This window comes from Typopeltis vanoorti, chromosome 17, assembly GCF_054136105.1.
Source record: "Typopeltis vanoorti isolate ZY-2024b chromosome 17, IOZ_Tvanoo_1.0, whole genome shotgun sequence".
Classification (NCBI taxonomy): domain Eukaryota; kingdom Metazoa; phylum Arthropoda; class Arachnida; order Uropygi; family Thelyphonidae; genus Typopeltis; species Typopeltis vanoorti.
The window spans coordinates 95270001-95290249 of record NC_143565.1 but is presented as its reverse complement, the minus strand read 5'-3'; the positions used below and the strand labels follow the sequence as shown (position 1 = coordinate 95290249).

At 36.7% G+C, this 20249-nt stretch overlaps 1 protein-coding gene across 7 annotated transcripts in view; it reads right to left on the bottom strand.

The window, feature by feature from the left end:
* LOC150097660 (serrate RNA effector molecule homolog B-like) overlaps nt 1–20249 on the bottom strand; it is a 335617-nt gene that overhangs the window by 150407 nt on the left and 164961 nt on the right. For all 7 annotated transcript variants that reach the window (XM_090407120.1, XM_090407123.1, XM_090407118.1 and 4 more), the window contains one exon: nt 5095–5194. In XM_090407120.1, coding sequence (XP_090263246.1) covers nt 5095–5194 — 100 coding nt within the window. The remainder of the gene's footprint in view (nt 1–5094; nt 5195–20249) is intronic.

Below are 20249 nucleotides of genomic sequence, written 5' to 3'. Positions count from 1 at the left end.
GGGCCGATTCCCGGATTGAGACATCGTTACGGACTCGCCGATCAAATGACGTTTGGCAGAAAAACGCCACCGTAATTGGTCGGTGAAGTAAAAACAAGTAGGGGGCGGAGAAAAGAAGTTAGAAAAAGTGCCGTTAGGAGAACAGGTATAAAAGGGTTGGAACCCCCCCCCACACACACAAGGCTTTTTTGGTTTTGGTTTTGATTCCGTTCCAGGAGAGTTCTTCGAGAGCTCTTTCGTAGGGATTTCACGGTGTTTTCCTGAGTGGCGATATTGGAGTTATATCTCCACGTCACAACACGGAAACGAAAGTGAGTGGAATTTTGGTTCCGTATTTCCTATGTGAGAAGCGAAGAATGCCATAAAGTCGAGGAAAAGAAAGCATATGCTTTGTATTCGACTTGCTACGAGAAGGGGAAAGAAGTAAAAAATCGATGTCCACGTGGCGAGTTGCACAGCCGATATATAGATGATTCAAAGTGTCCGGAGTTACGAAAGGTTAAGACCATGTAAGCGTAGTTTAATTCCAAAAAGAACGTAGGAGAAGCTGATTATCGGAGAGGTTATATCAAGATAGTCCAATCAGAAGAAGGTAAAGGTCCATATGAAAAACCCAAGAAAGAAAGGTACTGTAAAATATATCTAATGTTAACTAAAATTTGTCTGTGATAAGTATCATTATTCTAATACGGAACTGTTGAAGTGAACAAGGAAAATTTATACTAGGACTTTAGTATCTGACAGAATATATTAAAAGCAAGCTGGCTAATGTTAATGTTATGTGAATAATTATGTGTCACGAGAATTTTGCATGTCAATTGTAATGTATTGGAAAGTTAAAATGTCATAGTTGTGAGTAAGTGCAGGAAAGGGTTTAGTTAATCTACTTAAGCTTGAATAGTTAAATAGTGTGAATTAATCTTATTTGTCCATGTCAAATGAATTTACGTGTGGAATGTGTATGGCGGCATGATCGTAATACTAGTTATGTGTTAGTGCAGTAAATGGTTCAGTTAACCTACTTAAGTTTGAATAGGTGAATAGTGCGAATTAATCTTATTTGTCCATGTCAAGTGAATTTATGTGTTGAATTGTTATGGCGGCATGATCGTAATACTCATTATAGGATCATAGCCTAATTACTTGTAATAAGCTAATGTTAGTTTGTAAGTATTTAGTTTAGCATTAAATTGAGTAATCAAAAAAAATTGAATTGTACAATGTTAAGGAATTTAATAAACCTTTGTTCAATGATAAAAGAGTTGTCTGAAATTGCTGTCCAATGCACCACTTGAAAATTTACGAACCTAATCACGCGGGAAATTAATGTGTTAAGAAACGAGATAAAGTGTCACGACTGCAATATAGTTACACTTTCAGACATATTTGAGTTCTTTCTCCTTGTTTTTGTATATAATATCTTAAACTAAATATCCCAAAAGGCACAGTATAAATACAAATATTAGGGGTACTAAGGGGAGAAATAACTTAAGCATTAGCAAAAATTTTTGGTAATATCTCGTGAGTAGATAATAGAAGAACATAGATAAGAGAAAATTGTTAGATAGAATAAAAATCGTAAATTGGGACACAACATAAATGGCGCAGTCGGTAGGATATAAAGTATAAGAAAGTTAATAGAATAGAATAAGAAGAATAGGTAACAACGCTGTAGAATTTTAAACCTCCATATTTCAGCACTGAAGGTGGAATATCATCTACTCAAGCTGTCTTTCTGGTGTTTGATGTTTTTTTTTTCTACTTCTAGTATTGATTTCATTGTTTCATTTAGCAACCTTTCAGAGTAATTACTCCAGGACTCTAGAATATCTTTATCTTCAGTTTTCATGTCACTTTTATCATCTCTGATTCCTTTTACATTACAAGAAATTATATTATGATAACGTATACTAAAATATTAATTAAAAAAACTTTAATCAATATCTCCTATATTTCAGAAATGTTACATTACCATCTTCTGGGAACATAAAACTATGATATGTGTAAGCAGGCACTAACAACGAGCAAATGAGACTGAAGAAGGCAACTGGTGTTGGTCCTAGAATCCTAAAGGTGCCCCCAGCATGCTAAATTGGCTTGTCTTGGCTGTTGGACTGATGTTCTAAAGATGCATGCTTCCCAAATTTGGGCAGTCTCATGCACCCAAATTTGTTGAGGTTTGGGAAAGTTTTTTTATGTTGTCATAATTTCTTGTAATGTAAAAGAAATCAGATGATAAAGGTGACATGAAAACTGAAGATAAAGATATTCTGGATGCCTGGAGTAATTATTCTGAAAGATTGCTAAATGAAACAAAGTGACTAAACAACTTTCCCAAACCTCGACAAATATTGGTCCTAGAGTTCTAAAGGTGTCCCTTGGGTTGATATTCTAAGGATGCACGCTTCCCAAATTTGGGGTGGTCTCATGCACCCAAATTTGTTGAGGTTTGGGAAAGTTTTTAGAGCTGAGGCCGATTCCAAGAACAATCTTTCATATTTATATACGGTGTAGTAAAGTGGCTTTCTTCCAGTATATTCTGTGGTGGGTATCTAGTGCATGGTCCACAAGTCCTTAGTGGCTGTATTGGTGAAACCGGATGTAGTCCTCACGTTCAGAAATCCTGACATTAGCTGTCCTGCCTGTTTGGCCATAGTAGGACAGTTTACAGCTGCAAGCGACCTGTATACTCTAGGTAGGTCTAGGGGAGGTGGCTGGTCTTTGGTGGAGTGGATAATGGATTTTTATGTGGTTTGTAACAGGTAGTCAGGTTATATTTTTTTAGTATTTTTGTGAGCTTTTCGGACATGCCCCGGATGGAATGGTGATAGATTTAGTGTAATCCCTGTTAAGAGGGAGGGGGGGATTGTGGTTACCTGGTTTTAATATTTTCTGGATTTTTTGGGTGTTGTAGCCATTGGCTAAGAAGGTGTTAAGGATAAGGTTAAGTTCAGTAGTTACGGCACTGTTGTCGGAAAAGATTAATTTAGCTGTTATATAGGGTTTTTATAATCCCATATTGTTGGTGAATGTATATCTACCTTCACATGCATGGGTCAGTTTTCTGTAAACAGAAAAAGCCAGGGATCCATCAGGTTGACATGTAATCAGAGAGTCTAGAAAAGGGAGACTGTTGTTGTTTTCAACACCCTGGATTCTGGGGTGTTTAAATGTGTTAGGAAGTTGTAGAGTGTGTCTAAGCCATGTGGCCAAATAGAGAACACATCATTTACGTAGCATAGTCAAACTGGGGTTTTGTGGGGCTGAGTTTAAGACTTTTTCTTCAAAGTTTCCATAAAGAGGTTTGTTTGGGGGGGAGTAGAAAACCCATGGCTGTACCCTCTATAAACAGATAGAGGGTACAGCCATGGGTACACTATATCCTTAACACCTTCTTAGCCAATGGTTTGGGGGTTGTAGAACCCCCAAAGAATCCAGAAAAAAATATTAAAACCAAGTAACCACAATCCCCCCCCACTTCTTAACAGGGATTACACTAAATCTATCACCATTTCATATATCCAGGGCACGTTCGAAAAGCTCACAAAAATCCTAAAAAATATAACTTGACTACCTGTTACAAACCACATAAGAAATTGGCATCCATTATCCGCTCCACCAAAGACCAGTTCTCATAAACTATCCTACTATGGCCAAACAGACAGGACAGCTAATATCAGGATTTCTGAACGCAAGGGACTATATCTGGTTTCACCAATACAGCCACTCAGGACTTGCGGACCATGTACTAGATACCCACCTCAGAATACACTGGAAGAAAGTCACTTTACTACACCGTAGCAAATATAAATATGAAAGATTGTTCTTGGAATCAGCCTCAGCTCTAAAAAATTTTCCCAAACCTCAACAAATTTGGGTACATGAGACTGCCCCAAATTTGGGAAGCGTGCATCCTTAGAACATCAGTCCAACAGCCAAGACAAGCCAATTCAGCCCACTAGGGGGCACCTTTAGGACTCTAGGACCAATACCAGTTACCTTCTTCAGCCTCATTTGCTCGTTGTTAGTGCCTGCATGCACATATCATAGTTTTATGTTCCCAGAAGATGGCAATGCAACATTGCCGAAATACAGGAGGCATTGATTAAAGTTTTTTTAATTAATATTTTAGTATATGTTGTCATTTCCTGAAAAATTTAAAGTCGTGTAACCAACATATAAGTTTATTTACTAGAAAAAATTATATTGATACTAAACTTTGAATTTTGAAAACTTTAGCCTACAGGGAACAGAAAATGTCATCCTCAAGACCTACTATGCACCTGAAACAATGGGATCTATTTACATAATTTGAACAAAAATGGGTCGCAACAACAAATCCTTGTCAGCCCTCCTTAAAACGAACATCTCCCCCCCCCCCCCACACACAGCTCAAACTATACACGCACCAATCCCTACCCTACGTTAAAAGTACAGAAAGTAATTGAGCTCACTCCAGAAACAACACAAAATGAGAACAGTCTAAACTTCTAGATAAAGTCTCCATCTCCCTGAGAAAAATCAAGGACTGTCAGGATCTTTCTCTTGTTCTAAGGTGTCTACGATATTCCGATTAATGTGTAATCCAGTATTTTGGATAGACCACTTTGGATAGAGCAACCTAAAAGTGGGCTAGCAGCATACCTTGGAAGAACACCATTTCATTAGGTGAAAGAATGTCAGACTACTATACAGATCCCATTTCAAATCACAGAGACTCCTGGAAGCTGTAACCCTACACAGATTTTGGCTCACCACCCTATCCTCCTATCAGCAGTAATCTCAGAAAATCGCTGCCATCCTTCATACACATGACTGTACTTGTTCTTTAGGTCATTTCATTCTAAATCTTCACTGAGTGTATATTTTCAATATGCCTTTGAAAATGCTAATGATAATGCTAGCTTGAACTGGCAAAATGTTGATGTGTAAATATTTAATTTTGGTATTAAATTATTTATTTTCATTCCAGTTATACACAGTTTTTATTCCAGAAACTTCAACTTGAATAACAATTAGCATATCATTATTTGCATGCAAGCACAACCAAAATTTACAAGTAACTGTATAAATGGCAATACTTCTTTATCTTACCTAGTCATTTCTGTAGATTTTTCCATGTCTTCTATCACCTTTTCTTCAGTTTTAATTGAACTTTTATCATCACTAGTCATATTATGCAGTTGAAGAACAACTAAAGAGAGAATGAGAACATATATATATACATACATACATATATCCCCCCCCCAATATATATTGGGGGGGGGGGAATATATGACAGACAGAAATTATACTCAATTTTTAGGAGGGATAAAATTAGACTACTAGACTAGGTACATTTCTTTTGAGTTTCTTGTTACAATAAAAAGTTGCAATATCACAGTATTTTATATTTTTATGATATAAAATAAAGTGATAGTATTAAATATACAGAAATAATTTATATTAATTTTATTCTGAAAATTAAAAAAAAATTTTTTAAATATAAACATAAATGGATGGAACATGTTCAAAGAATGAAAACAGAAAGATTACCAAAACAAGCCTTAAAGTACAAGCCATTAGGAAAAAAAAAACAGGACGTCCTCTTAAATGATTCAACGATGACTTCTAAGGCCAGAACAGGCCATCCTAGGCCTAAATCCTTGATATGCATGATGATGATGATGAATTTTATTCTGAATATGGAATGAATCACAAAAGCCAACATTATGGCTTGAAACTTGCAAACTAAGCTATTCAAAAAAAAGAGTTTGAAAAATGTCCAAGACAGAAAGACTAAAATAAACAAAAGGAAATAAGCTTAAAAGAAATCAAGGGTCAAAAATCTGATTACTTTACCTGAGCCACTAAGCTGAATTTATATTGTACCAGTAGGATAGAAAATGCATTGAAAGTGTTGATTGGGATGTCATTTTGTCAGGAAGATGACATCGATATCTTATCAATGCAGAGTCTCCATGGGCAGCCATGAGAACAATATGATAAATGGTCTACAATTACAGAGACCAAATTCATATTAAACCTGGAATGCAAGGTAACTTTATAAGAACTTTTTCAACTGAAAGCAGTTAGATGATCTCATTTATTTTTTTGCAAAAGAGAAATTCTGTTATAATTCCAGTCAAACTTCAGTAATTTACTGCTCCAAAGATATGAAAGCTATTAAAAAAAATCTAAGCCCATATGAAATTAACTTGGAAAATGGATTCAAACTAAATTATAATCCCTATTCCACTCCCCCCCCCACAAAAGATCACTTTAATGAGTGTAATATTTTGCAGGCATTTTATTGCATGACAAGCTAACCTAGCAGGACTTTTGTGGTCTATAAACAGATGACTTTTCTTATTTATTGAAGATCTGAACTGGATTGACAAAAATACATTTCTGAAAAGAGAACCTGAATTATTGTTATTATTATTACATTATTATTATTATTGGAAATTTCAAGGGAATAAAAACCAGGCAGCCCAAATGGATAACGAAATGGAAAAAAAGAACTATGAACTGGATATCGATCGAAACATAAAAGGCATCAATCACAAGATCGAAGAAATACAAACACCTCTACAAGAAACGAAATTGAAATAGCAGTAATTTCAGAAACACAGAAAAAATCAAAAGGCTCTACAGAACTTCAGGACTACGGTTTAATAGACAGTGGAGTACCCAACGAAAAGCGAGCAGCTGCAGGTATAGCCATCATGATCAGCAATAAATGGAAAGACAAAACTGAATCATATTGGTGAAAGAAATGATAGTCGTAACAGGAAAGAATGATTTGAAAGGAGATAAATTTGATATGAGAGAGGACGTGAAGGAATTATTAGCGGTAGCGAAAGAAAAGAGTCGCAGAGTTAGGATAGTGAATCTGTTGCCGCGGGATGACAGAGAAGAGTTTAGGAGGGAGGGCCATAATCGCAAATGACTTTAAGCGCAGGTTATGCAGATGGTGTGGTGTGGAGTTTGTGGATGCGTGGAATGACTTTGATGGGCAAAAGGATTTGTACAAGATGGATGGCTTACATTTGAATGGATTTGGTGTGCGAAGACGGGAAAAAGTGTTGCTGAGTGAAGTGAGAGTGGATGTGCAAAATCAGGGAAACCAGAACTATTAAGGAGGGGAGGAAGTGGATATGTAGACATCAGTGAGGCAGTTGAGTGTAAGAATGTTTATAATGTGCCTGAGCCAGTACGAAGGACAAGAAATCAGAATGGGATAGTTAGTATAATGCATGAAGATAGGGGTGGGACAAATGGACCTCTGCATTTCATGTATACTAATGCCAGGAGTATTAGGAACAAAAAGGAAGAATTTTTGGCCTTGGTTGGCTCTATCTGGCCACAGGTTATTGGCATTAGTGAAACATGGCTGGCAGAATATGATATAGTTAGTGGGATAGAATGTGTAGGAAATAGTGTGTTCAGGAGGGACAGAGAGAATAAAATGGGGGGAGGAGTTTTTTTTATGATAGCTGATGGACTGCAACCTAGGAGAATAGAAGCTGTATTGCAGGATAGTGAAAAGAGCTCATTTGAGGCTATTTGGTGTGAGATTGAGATTAACGGAACAAAATATACAGTTGGGTGCTGATATAGACCAGGTGATGGAATAGATGGTGGAGATAGTATGCATAGGCAAATTGATGAAATGAATGGAAGGAGGGTAATTATTATGGGGGATTTCAACTATGGTAACATTGATTGGAAGGAGGAGAGGACACATGTGAGGAAGGAACTGGATTTTATTCAGTTACTGAGGGATAATTATCTGAGACAGCATGTAATAGAAAATACTACAGGGTTCGAGAGTGCTTGACCTAGTAATTGCATCTGAGAATTTGACTGTAATGAATATGACCATGTTGCTATCAATTGGTGAGAGTGATCATGGGTCTTGACCTGGGAGGTGGCTAAATGTGTGAAATTTTTGATTAAGACAGGGCACGTGTGGAATGACCGTGCTGGCAAGTATGACAAGCTTAGGAGATTGCTTGGTTCGGTGCCATGGCATGTAAAACTGCAAGGGCTGGATGTTGATAGGGCATGGGAAGTGGTCAAGGAACATTTGTAGGAGGTTATGGCTGACTTTATACCTAGAGTCCGAATAGTAAATCAAGTAGGAGTTAAATGGATGAATAACACCATTAAACTTGAGTTGCAAAAAAAGAAACTGTGGTAGGAATTTAAGGAGAAAGGTGACCTGCAGGCACATGAACGGAATAAAGTGCAGGCCAGAAGGGTAACGAGTGTGGTGAGAAAAGCAAATAAATAAAGAGAATCCCAAACAGTTCTTTCAATATGCTGCTAGTAAAAGAAAAACTATGCACGGCAGAATGATTTTAAGGAACGCCGATGGTAGGGAGGTCACTGAATCAGTCGATATAGTGGAATTAGCGAGTGAGCACTTTGCAAGAGTATATCATCCAGGTGATGACGTTGAAGGAATGAAGGAACCATTAGTTTATATGGGAATTGTGGTGAATGAAGTGGAGGTGAATAGTCTATTACAGAACCTTAATGTGAATACATCTGTGGGATTGGATGGTATATCAACACAGGTCTTAAATGAAGCAGTTAAAAATTGTCAGTGCCCTTGATCTTGTTGTTTAATCTGAGTCTCGGGTCTGGTTTAGTCTCGAAGGGGTGGAAAGAGGGGAAAATAGTTCCACTTCATAAAGGATCCAAGACTACTGTTGCAAATTACCGACTGATCAGCATATCAGGAGTCTTTGTCAAGGTCTTGGAAAAAGTAGTCAAGGGAAAAATACAGGAATGGATTGATGAAAATGAGATACTGTATGGGGGACAGCATGGTTTTGTGAAGGGTAGATCATGCCTCAGTAACTTGCTCAGGATTTATAACACAGTGACGGCTGAAGTGGATAAGGGTAATGGGTTTACGGTGATACTGCTGGACCTGGCTAAGGTCTTTGACAGGATACCACATGGAAATCTAATCCATAAACTGCAACATATGGGAATGGATATAGGGTTGGTGAGATGGATAGGAGGGTGGTTGGTGGAGAGATACCAGAGAGTAGTTTACTCAGGATAGAGTCCAAAAGACGGCCTGTGACTAGTGGTGTGCCACAGGGTTCTGTTCTTGGACCACTGCTGTTTAATTTGTTCATTAACGATATAGGGAAGGATCTAAGAGGAATGGTTCGTTTGTTCGCTGATGATGCTAAGTTGGGTAGGGCAATAGTGAATGCAGAAGATATCAAAATTTTGCAGGATGATTTGGATAGATTGGAGGTCTGGGCTAAGGAGAATGGATGTCAATTTAATGTGGCAAAATGTAAGGTTATGCATTCTGGGGTGAAAAGATTAACAGAAGTATATCACGTTGGTGGACCTGTACTCCAGGAGATTGATGAGGCCAGGGACTTGGGAGTGTTGGTGGATAGGGAGTTGAAGTTTAGGGAGTGCATCGCAAAAGTGGCTAAATTAGCTCATCAAATCACTTGGATGCTGAAGAATACTCTGACAAGCAGAGATAAGCAAGTTATTGTTCCTCTGTATCGAGCCTTGATAAGATGCTATCTTGATTACTGTGCCCAGATCTGGTAACCTAGGTTTCTTCTTGATGGGGAGGAGGTTGAGAGGATCCAGAGGGGAGTGACCAAGATGATAGCAAGTCTATAGAATGAACCTTATGAAAACAGGTTGAAGATTTGTGGATTGCAGAAATTGGTTAATAGGCAGAAAAGTGGAGATATGATTGAGATATTCAAATTGCTGAAGGGTTTCTATAGAATTAATTCAGAGGTTAATTAATTAATTTTTGAGTACAGGACTGGGGATGGGAGGACTAGGGGAGATCCATGGAAGATGGGCAAGAGTGTGGTTAGTAAGGGTGTTAGAGCTGGGTTTTTTACTTTCAGAGTGGTGAATGAGTGGAATAAGCTGCCAGAGTCTGTTGTGGGTACTATGACAGTGAATAAGTTCAAGGCAAAGTATGATAGATACTGTGTGAATGTCGAATATTTGTGATGGACATGATGTTCAGGGCCTCCCTCGATGAGTCTAATGACTCCTTGGAGTCGCCCATAATAATAATAATAATAACTGGATCTCTGAAAGAATAATAACGGCTAGACTTAAATAAGGAATTTATTACAATCATAAGAATGTATGCACCCAAAGAAAGAAAAAAATCTGAAACAGAAGAATTCTATAAAAACCTCCAAAACGTAATTCAGAACACAAATAAACAAGATTACTTAATCATTGCAGGCAATTTCAATGCTAGAATTGGATCATATACATTTAAAGATTTAATAGATAATCAAGGAGAAAACACCATAAATAAAAAGAAGAGAACTCAGGGAATTTGTTGCCTATAATAGCTTGAAAACCACCAACAGCTTCTTTAAACTTAAAGATATACATAAATACACATGGGAAGACAGAGGATATAAAAGCATCATTGACTATATAATAGTGGGTGAAAAACTAAAGAAGTTGGTAAGAAATTGCAGAGTATACAGAGGATGCAATATTGACTCAGACCACCATTTATTAATCAGTACTATTAAGATTCCAGAGAAATAGAAACAATACAAGAACACAAAAACAAAAGCAGGAGCAATTTAAGATAGAACTGTTACAGCAAGGTAGTATCAGAGAGCTATATTAAAGAAGACTTACAAATCACACAAAGAAAATAAATGAAGATACAAATATAGAAAATGAATGGCAAAACATTAAACAAATAGTAAAACAAGTAAAACAATATGAAGCCATAGGAACAAAAATGCAAAGAAACAGGAAAGGACTAAGAACCTGGAACCCAGAAATAGAATCTTTAATAAGAAAGAAAAAAGAAATCTATCTTAAATGGTTAAACGACAGAACCATAGGAAATGAAATAGAATATAAAAGAATCAGAGCAATAACAAGAAGAGAAACCAGGAAAATCAGAAGACAAGACTGGGAAAAATTGTATCAAGATTAGAGCATGACACAAATGGACCTCAACTAAAGAACTATAAAATCATAAAAAAAAATGACTCAAGAAACAAAGGATAATCAACAATTAGAAGGCTCCTCCACAAAAGAATGGAGACCAATCACTATACCAAGCTTCTAAACAGTAATAATCAAATTGAAATAAAACAAGTAATAAGTCAAGAAACAAATGAAGAACCAATACAGTTAAATGATCTAAAGAAAATATTGGAAAAAATAAAAAATAGAAAAGATACAGGAGAAGATAGAATAAATTCAGAACTATACAAATACAGCTCTAAACCATTTCAATTACAATTAATTAAATTTCTAAACAGAATATGGAAAGAAGGAAACATCCCACAAGAATGGAAGACAGCAACAGTCATAAATATATTCAAAAAAGGAAACAGAAAGGATTGTGGAAACTACAACAGAGGAATATCCTTATTAAATACATCAAATAAAATATATCTAGTTGTAATAGATTTGACGGTATTGAAATGAACACAGATGGATAAGAAAATAACTATTTATTAACTTAAAAGCTAATATTTCGCTGGTATTTTATCCAGCATCTTCAGAGCACAAAACACAACACAAAGTTTGTTACAAATGCAAGACAACAGTGGGACTAGTATAAGTAATTGCAGCATGCAACATAAGACTAAAGTCTTAATAGGGTGCCATCTAGGTTAAAAAAATAAAAAAAATAATAAAAGTTCAAAGTTTTGAAATAGTAGTCCAAATAATAGTCTTAGAAAGTTTGAAAGAAAAAAAAAAATAATAATATAAAAGTAATAAATATTAATTTGGTCTTAGGATGACTGTCTTCCAAATCTTTGGTAGATTTATACAGCCATGCTTGTTAAGGTTTGGAGTATGTTTTAAGGCTTCTGATGGTTCCAGGAACAACCTTTCTGACTTGTAGAAGCTTCTGTGCATCATTTTTGTTTTTTTTCCAATTGATCCTGTGCTGGGGTATCCAAAGCATGGTTTGCCAGACCTGAATTGCCATAGTGAAAGTGTTGGATATATTTTTTGTGTTCACTGAGGCAGATGCCAACAGTTCTTCCTGTCTGTCTGTAGTAGGCTTGATGGCAAGAACAGGGCACTTCATAGACTCCTGGATGTGATAAAGGAGTGCATTTGTCCTTAGGTGAATGGATGAGAGTTGCTAATTTCACATCATAAGGTTTAAATATGGTGCGCAGTTGGTGTTTGTTAAGCACCCTAGATATCTTTTCAGATGTGCCTTTAATGAATGGGATGGTGATAGTTTTGTTTTAGTCTTCCGTGGTAGATAGAGGGGATTTCTGGGTAGCATTTAGTATGTTATCTATCTTATGGGGATTATAACCATTGGTTAAGGTGTGATGTAAGTGAGAAAGTTCAGCAGTAAGAGCAATGTCATTGGAACAGATTGCTCTAGCTCTATGGGTTAGTGTTTTTAAGATACCATATTGTTGAGAAGGGTGATGGTGTGATTGTTTGTGTAAGTATCTCCCTGTACGTGTGGGTTTTCTATAAACCAAAAATGATAAGGAATCTTCTGGAAGACGTGATCAGTGTGTTCAGGAAAGGCTGGCAGTCACTGGCTTCTAGTTCCATTGTAAAGTGGATTTTAGGGTGCTGGCTATTTAGATGCACTAAAAATGCATTCAATGTATTCTGGGCCATGTGGCCAAATAGCAAACACATCATCAACATTCATATTTATAAATTTAGGGACATAAAAACACACGTGTTGAACAGATTATTTTATTAATTACTAATAAAATAAAACTTCACGTTTCGACCCCTGTATCGAGGTCATCATCGGAAGGATATAAGTGTACAAGGAACCAAGCTACATGCTCTAGCCCTGTATATCGGTAAACTAAATCTACGTAGTTAATTAATTGTTTTCCCTAGCATGACCTCTAGTGATAAAAAAAAAATTTTTTTAATTAAAAAAAAAAAAAAACTATAAAAAAAATAAAATAAAAAAACTATTAAAAAATAATAATAATAAAATAAATAAATACAACTACAACAAACTGATAAAGTCCTCGTGTATTAATATTCTTTCTGGATTGGTACAGTTCTGATTGTTCTAATATGATTTCTTTCAGTTGCTGTTGAATGTTTCAAACACTTCACCAGGTTGTCTTCTTGTAGTGGGATTTTTCTGTGGCTAGTTTAGGTTGTTATACAGGTTGTAGGTGGGTCCTCCACATTCTTGAAATGGTAGGCCATCGTTTTTGTTGAGATTTGGGTTATGTTTAAGCATTTCACATGACTCTTTAAATTTTCTCTCAAACCAGGTTTTGGTGCGGTGTAACCATTTCAAGAATGTGGAGGACCCATCTACAACCTGTATAACAACCTAAACTTGAGAGGGCTATATAGTATGTAGTGTCTGAGGATAGCTCCTGACCAGATAAGTGATATTTGGAGTAAAAATTGATGAATTTGCATAGTATGGTTTACTTTTAGTATTTTAACGTGTCTGGGTGATTTTTGTGTTTTTTTTTGAGTATTTTAATAGTAAATTGATAGATCGATTATCTGTGCACATGGCTCCCATAAAGAGGAATACAAAGATGGCATCTAGGTTGCCATATTTGTCTGAAAATCTTAACTTAAAAGACTTGATTCGGTGTACCGTTTGCAAAATGTATGCATCAATCAAGGAGAGCGGTTGGAGTCTGGTTAAACAACGATTGTGGAGTGAATGTGTGCAAAAAGTGTAAAGAATGCGAGGATTTAAAGAGTATTTTATGTCGTGTGAGTGAAAACATTGTCGAAAGTGAGAATCTAGATAACAGCGATATTCGAGGTATGAATGAGGATATTTGCGAGTTAGTACCTGATAGTTGTGAGAGTGGCGTTGTAAGAGAGAATGAAGTTAAGCATACAGAACGATTGAATGAATCATTGGAAAATAAAAATGATGATACTGATGCAACGAGTGAAATAGCTCTATTATGCAGAGCGATACATGGAATAAACCAGCAACTGGAACGTTTTCAAAAATCTTTAATAAGCGTACTGACTAATAATCAGCAAAAGTATGATAGAAAAAATAAGGATATGATAGTGAGTGTAAACAAAATGAAAGAGCGTGTGTTGTGTGGAGATTCCCTAGTAAGAGGTGTTTAACAAAATTGTACCAACCCGGTGCGACCGTAAAGAATGTAAGCAAGTCAATTAGAATGCAAAAACAGCGGGTGAAGGAACTGATAGCAGGAACAAATGATTTGAAAGGAAACAAAAAGGCTATGAGTGAGGATGTGAAGAAATTGCTTGAGGTAGCAAAAGAAAAGAGTGAGAGAATTAGGATGTGAGTCTGTTGCCACGGCATGACAGTGAAGAGTATAGAAAGAGGGCCATGATTGTAATGACTTTATGCGTGAATTAGTTTGATGAGTGGTGTGGAATTTGTGGATGTGTGGAATGAGTTCGATGGGTGAAAGGATTTATATAAAATGGATGGATTACATTTCAATGGATTTTGTGTGCGGAGACTTAAAAAGGTGTTGTTGAATGTGGTGGAAGTGAATGTACAGAACCAGGGAAACTAGAGTTATTAAGGGGGGGGGGGGAAGTAAATAATGAAGATTTCAGGGAGACAGTTGGGTGTGTGAATGTGTGTAATATGCCCAAGCGAGTAGGAAAGACCACAAATCAGAATGGGATAGTTAGTATAAGGCATCAAAATAGGGATGGGACAAATAGGCTTCTTCAGTTCATGTATACAGAATAAAATGGGGGAGGGTTACTGATGATAGTGGATGAGCTACAGCCAAGGAGAATAAAAGTGGAACCGGAGGATAGAGACAAGAGCCATTTGAGGCTATTTGGTGTGAGATTGAGATTAACGGAACAAAATATACAGTTGGGTGCTGCTATAGACCAGGTGATGGAATAGATGGTGGAGATAGTATGCATAGGCAAATAGAAGAAATGAGTGGAAGGAGGGTAATTATTATGGGAGATTTCAACTATGGTAACATTGATTGGAAGGAGGAGAGGACACATGGGAGGAAGGAATTGGATTTTATGCGGTTATTAAGGGATAACTATCTGCGACAGCATGTAACAGAAAATACTAGGGGTCAGAGAGTGCTTGACCTAGTAATTGCATCTGAGAATTTGGCTGTAACGAATATGACCATGTTGCCACCAACTGGTGAGAGCTATCATAGGGTCTTGACTTGAGAGGTGGCTAAAGATGTGGAATTTACAATTAAGACAGGGTACATGTGGAATTATCGGGCTGGTAAGTATGACAAACTTATGAGATTGATTGGTACAGTGCCATCGCATGTAAAACTGCAAGGGCTAGAAGTTGACAGTGCGTGGGAGGCAGTTAAGAAGTGTTTGCATGAAGCAATGGCTGAATGTATACCTAGAGTCTGAATAATAAATCAAGTAGGAGTTAAATGGATGAATAACACCATTAAGCTTGAGATGCAAAAAAAGAAACAACTATGGAGGGAATTTAAGGAGAAAGGTGACCAGCAGACATGATGAACAGTATAAAGCCCAGGCCAGAAGGGTAACGAGTGTGGTAAGAAAAGCAATAAAGGATTACGAAAGAACACTGGCCATGCAAGCTAAAGACAATCCTAAACAGTTTTTTCGATATGTTGCAAGTAGATGAAAAAATGTATATGGTAGAATGATTTTAAAGAATGCCGATGGTATGGAGGTAACTGAATCAGTTGATATAGTTGAATTACTGAGTGAGCACTTTGCAAGAGTATATCATCCAGGTGGTGACATTGCAGAAATGAATGAACCAAAAGTTTATACGGGAATTGTGGTGAATGAGGTGGAGGTGAGTAGTCTATTACAAAATCTCAATGTCAATACATCTGTGGGATTGGATGGTATACCAGCTCGTGTCGTACGTGAAGTGGCTAAAGAATTGTCAGTACCCTTGACCATTCTGTTTAATCTGAGTCTCGGGTCTGGATTTGTCCCGAGGGGGTGGAAAGAGGGGAAAATAGTTCCACTGCATAAAGGAGGTTCCAAGACTGCTGTTGTAAAAATTACCGACCGATTAGCATATCAGGAATCACTTTCAAGGTCTTGGAGAAACTAGTCAAGAGAAGAATACAGGATTGGATAGATGAAAATGGGATACTGTATGGGGAGACAACATGGTTTTGTGAAGGGTAGATCATGCCTCAGTAATTTGCTCACATTTTATAACACAGTAACGACTGAACTAGATAAGGGTAATGGGTTTTCAGTGATTCTACTGGACCTTGCCAAGGCCTTTGATAGGATACCACATGGAACTCCAATCAGTAAACTGGAGCAGATGGGGATGGATATAGGGTTGGTGAGATGGATAGAAGAGTGGTTGATGGAGAGATACCAGAGAGTGGTTTATTCAGGAGTGGAGTCCAAAAGACGGCTTGTCTTTTGGACTCCACTGCGGCTGGTCCAAGTGGTCCAAGAACAGAGTCCTGCGGCACACCACACTAGTGGTGTACCGCAGGACTCTGTTCTTGGACCACTACTTTTCAATTTGTTCATTAACGATATAGGAAAGGATCTGAGAGGAAGTGTTCACTTGTTTGCTGATGATGCAAAGTTGGGTAGAGCAATTGTGAGTGCACAGGATGTCAAAATTTTGCAGGATGATTTGGATAGTTTGGAGGACTGGGCTAAGGAAAATGGATGTCAAGTTAATGTGGCAAAGTGTAAGGTTATGCATTTTGATGTGAAAAGATTAGCAGCAGTATATCACATTGGTGGAACCGTACTCCAGGAGATTGATGAGGCCAGGGATTTGGGAGTGTTGGTGGATAGGGAGTTGAAGTTTAGGGGGCACATTGCAAAAGTGGGCTAAAACAGCTCATCAAATCACTTGGTTACTGAAAAATACTTCAACGAGCAGAGACAAACAAGTTATTGTTACTCTATATCTAGCCCTGATAAGACCCCATCTGGACTACTGTGCCCAGATATGGGCGTCATGGTTTCTTCTTGATGGGGAGGAGGTGGAGAGGAACCAGAGACAAGTGACCAAGATGGTGGCAGGTCTGTGGAATGAACCTTATGAGAATAGATTGAAGATTTGTGGGTTGCAAAAATTGGTTGATAGGCGGAAAAGGGGTGATATGATTGAGACATTCAAATTACTGAAGGGTTTCTATAAGATTAATTCAGAGGATATTTTTCAGAACAGGACTGGTGGTGGGAGGACTAGGGGCCATACATGGAAGCTGGGCAAAAATGTGGTTACCAGGGGTGTTAGAGCTAGGTTCTTTACTTGGAGAGTGGTAAATGAGTGGAATAAGCTGCCAGAGTCTGTTGTGGGTTCTATGACCGTGAATGAGTTTAAGGAGAGGTATGATAGATACTGTGTGAAAGATGAATAGTTGTTCTTGACATGATGTTAGGGCCTCAATGAGTATGTTGACTTCTTGGAGTTGCCCGTAATAATAATAATAATAAACTAGCCATAGAAAAATCCCACTACAAGAAGACAACCTGGTGAAGTGTTTGTAACATTCAACAGCAAATTAAAGAAATCATATTATAACAATCAGAACTGTACAAATCCAGAAGAATATTAATACATGAGTACTTTAGCAGTTTATTGTAGTTGTATTTATTTTTTTATTTTTAATTTTTTTTATAGTTTTTTAATTTTTTTTATTTATTTATTTTTTTTTTTATCACTAGAGGTCAGGCTAGGGAAAAGGATTAACTAACTACGTAGATTTAGTTTACCGGTATACAGGGCTAGAGCATGTAGCTTGGTTCCTTATACACTTGCATCCTTCTGATGATGACCTCGATACAGGGGTCGAAACGTGAAGTTTTATTTTATTAGTAATTAATAAAATAATCTGTTCAACACGTGTTTTTGTGTCCCTAAATTTATAAATATGAATGCTGATCACTGTGTAACTTTAAAAGAAAGAAATATCAACATAGCGTAGCCAGAGACTAGGTTTGAGAGTGGCTGTGTTGATAGCTAGTTTTTCCAGATGTTCTATGTAGAAGTTGGCTGGGGAGGGGGAGAAAAAAAAGGGGGGGGACCCATAGCTGTCCCATCTAATTGTTTGTATATTTTCCCTTTCCATGTAAAATAACCTGCCTGTACTGTGAATTTAAATAGCTGAAACATATCACGGGGAAATTGTGAATTTAGTAAGTTAAGTGTTTCAATCAGTGGTATATTAGTGAATAATGAGGTGATATCAAAACTCACCATTAGGTCTGAACTATTTAAGGTGTCGTTTTCTAAAATACTTTTTAGGTGGGTAGAATTTTTAACAAAAGGGAGAATTGTTTGTGTAAGTGGCTAGTAATTTGGCTAAATGTTTAGCTAGTTTATATGTAGGACTGTTCATGTCTTCTTGTAGTGGGATTTTTCTATGGCTAGTTTATTATTATTACGGGCAACTCCAAGGAGTCAACATACTCATTGAGGCCCTAACATCATGTCAAGAACAATAGGACACAAAAGGTGTACCTTGTTTGTGTATTTTAGGAGCACCATATATTCTGGGTGTTTTGACGTGTAAGGGTTTAAGTTTTTTGATAACTTCTTTTGGCCAGGAAGTGACTTTGTTCAGTAACTTGCACACCTTATTCTTTTGTGAGTTGGTGGGATCTCGATCTATGATTTGATGTGTAGACCGGACTTGGAGCACTGCATGCATTTTGCTTTCATATTCTGTTGTATCCATTACTACAGTGGCATTTCCATTATCTGATTTGGTTATTGTAATGTGGTTATTATTGCGTAGTTCTTTTAGAGCTATTATTTCTTTATGTGGGATATTATTTTTGGGAGGCTTAGAATGGATTAGGATATTGGCCACGTCTAACCTAATATTATTGGCTATAGCTGGAGACAAGTGGTATATCACGCGTTCAACAGAAGCCATTATTTTGGCTTCTTTAGGAGTAACAGCAAAACAAAAGTAATGCACAGAAGCTTCTAGAAGTCAGAGAGGTTGTTCCTGGAATCAACAGAAGCCTTAAAACATAATCCAAACCTTAACAAGTATAAATCTACCAAAGATTTGGGAAACAGTCATCCTAAGACCAAATTAATATTTATTACTTTTATTTATTTATTTTTTTTTCACACTTTCTAAGACTATTATTTGGACTACTATTTCAAAACTTTGAACTTTTTTTTTTTTTTTTTAAACCTAGATGGCACCCTATTAGGACTTTAGTCTTGTGTTGCATGCTGCAATTACTTATACTAGCCCCACTGTTACACCAGATTGTGGTTGTCTTGAACACATAAGCCTATCCAAGCGTTTAAAATATATCTAGATATAATTAAAAGTAAATTAACACGATGGGCCGAGGAGATTATTGGAGAAGAACAATGCAGCTTTAAGAAAGAAAGATCCTGTACAGATCCCACATTTACACTGAAACAGATTATAGAAAAAAGAATAGAATTTAACCTGCCAACATATATGGCCTTCCTAGATTATGAGAAAGCATATCATCAAATCAACAGAACAAAATTAATCAATATACTGTATGAATTGAAAGCTTCACTTCAAACCACAAAAGCAATAGCAAATATAATGAAAGAAAGTTATGCTAAAATTAAAATTAATAATGAAACAACTGAAAAAATTAAAACCAATAGAGGTCTCATTCAAGGAAGTGGATTATCACTAATACTCTTCAATATATATATACAGGTATCCCTTGATTAACGCTGTTAATTAATCGCTCGATGTTACCACGCATATCAAAATTGCATTAATCAAATCTAATAATCAATGGTAAAAATTACAATCCGTCCATGATCGATTACTGTATTAATAATTCGTAGGAGGCTGCATAGGAGGAATGACACTCATTATACTCATACATGATGAGTGTCATTGAAACATGCAACATGCAAGCCTCATGCATGCCACGAGGCTTGCAGGTTTCTGAATGGTAAATGTAACCCTGCAGAGCTCGCAGCATATCTGAGCGATACATCATTACTAGTATGTGCTAAAATGCAATAAAACATAACCTTATGGGCAACTCGTAGTAAAGGTGGAGTAAGCTCCAGATAATTTTTCTTAGTATTTTCCATAATGTAAAGCACATCTAGATTACATGCATGATAAATAAGCCTTTGGCTCTCTATTTCAGTAATACATGATGGTTTATTTATTTTTAGTTACAATCTAGAAATTATTGAACAAAGAATAAAAATAAAAATTAAAAAACTAAGCCATACTATACTGACATCAGAGGTCATGGTATCTCTCAGATACAATTTATTGTCAAATATCACAAACCTTTACATAACA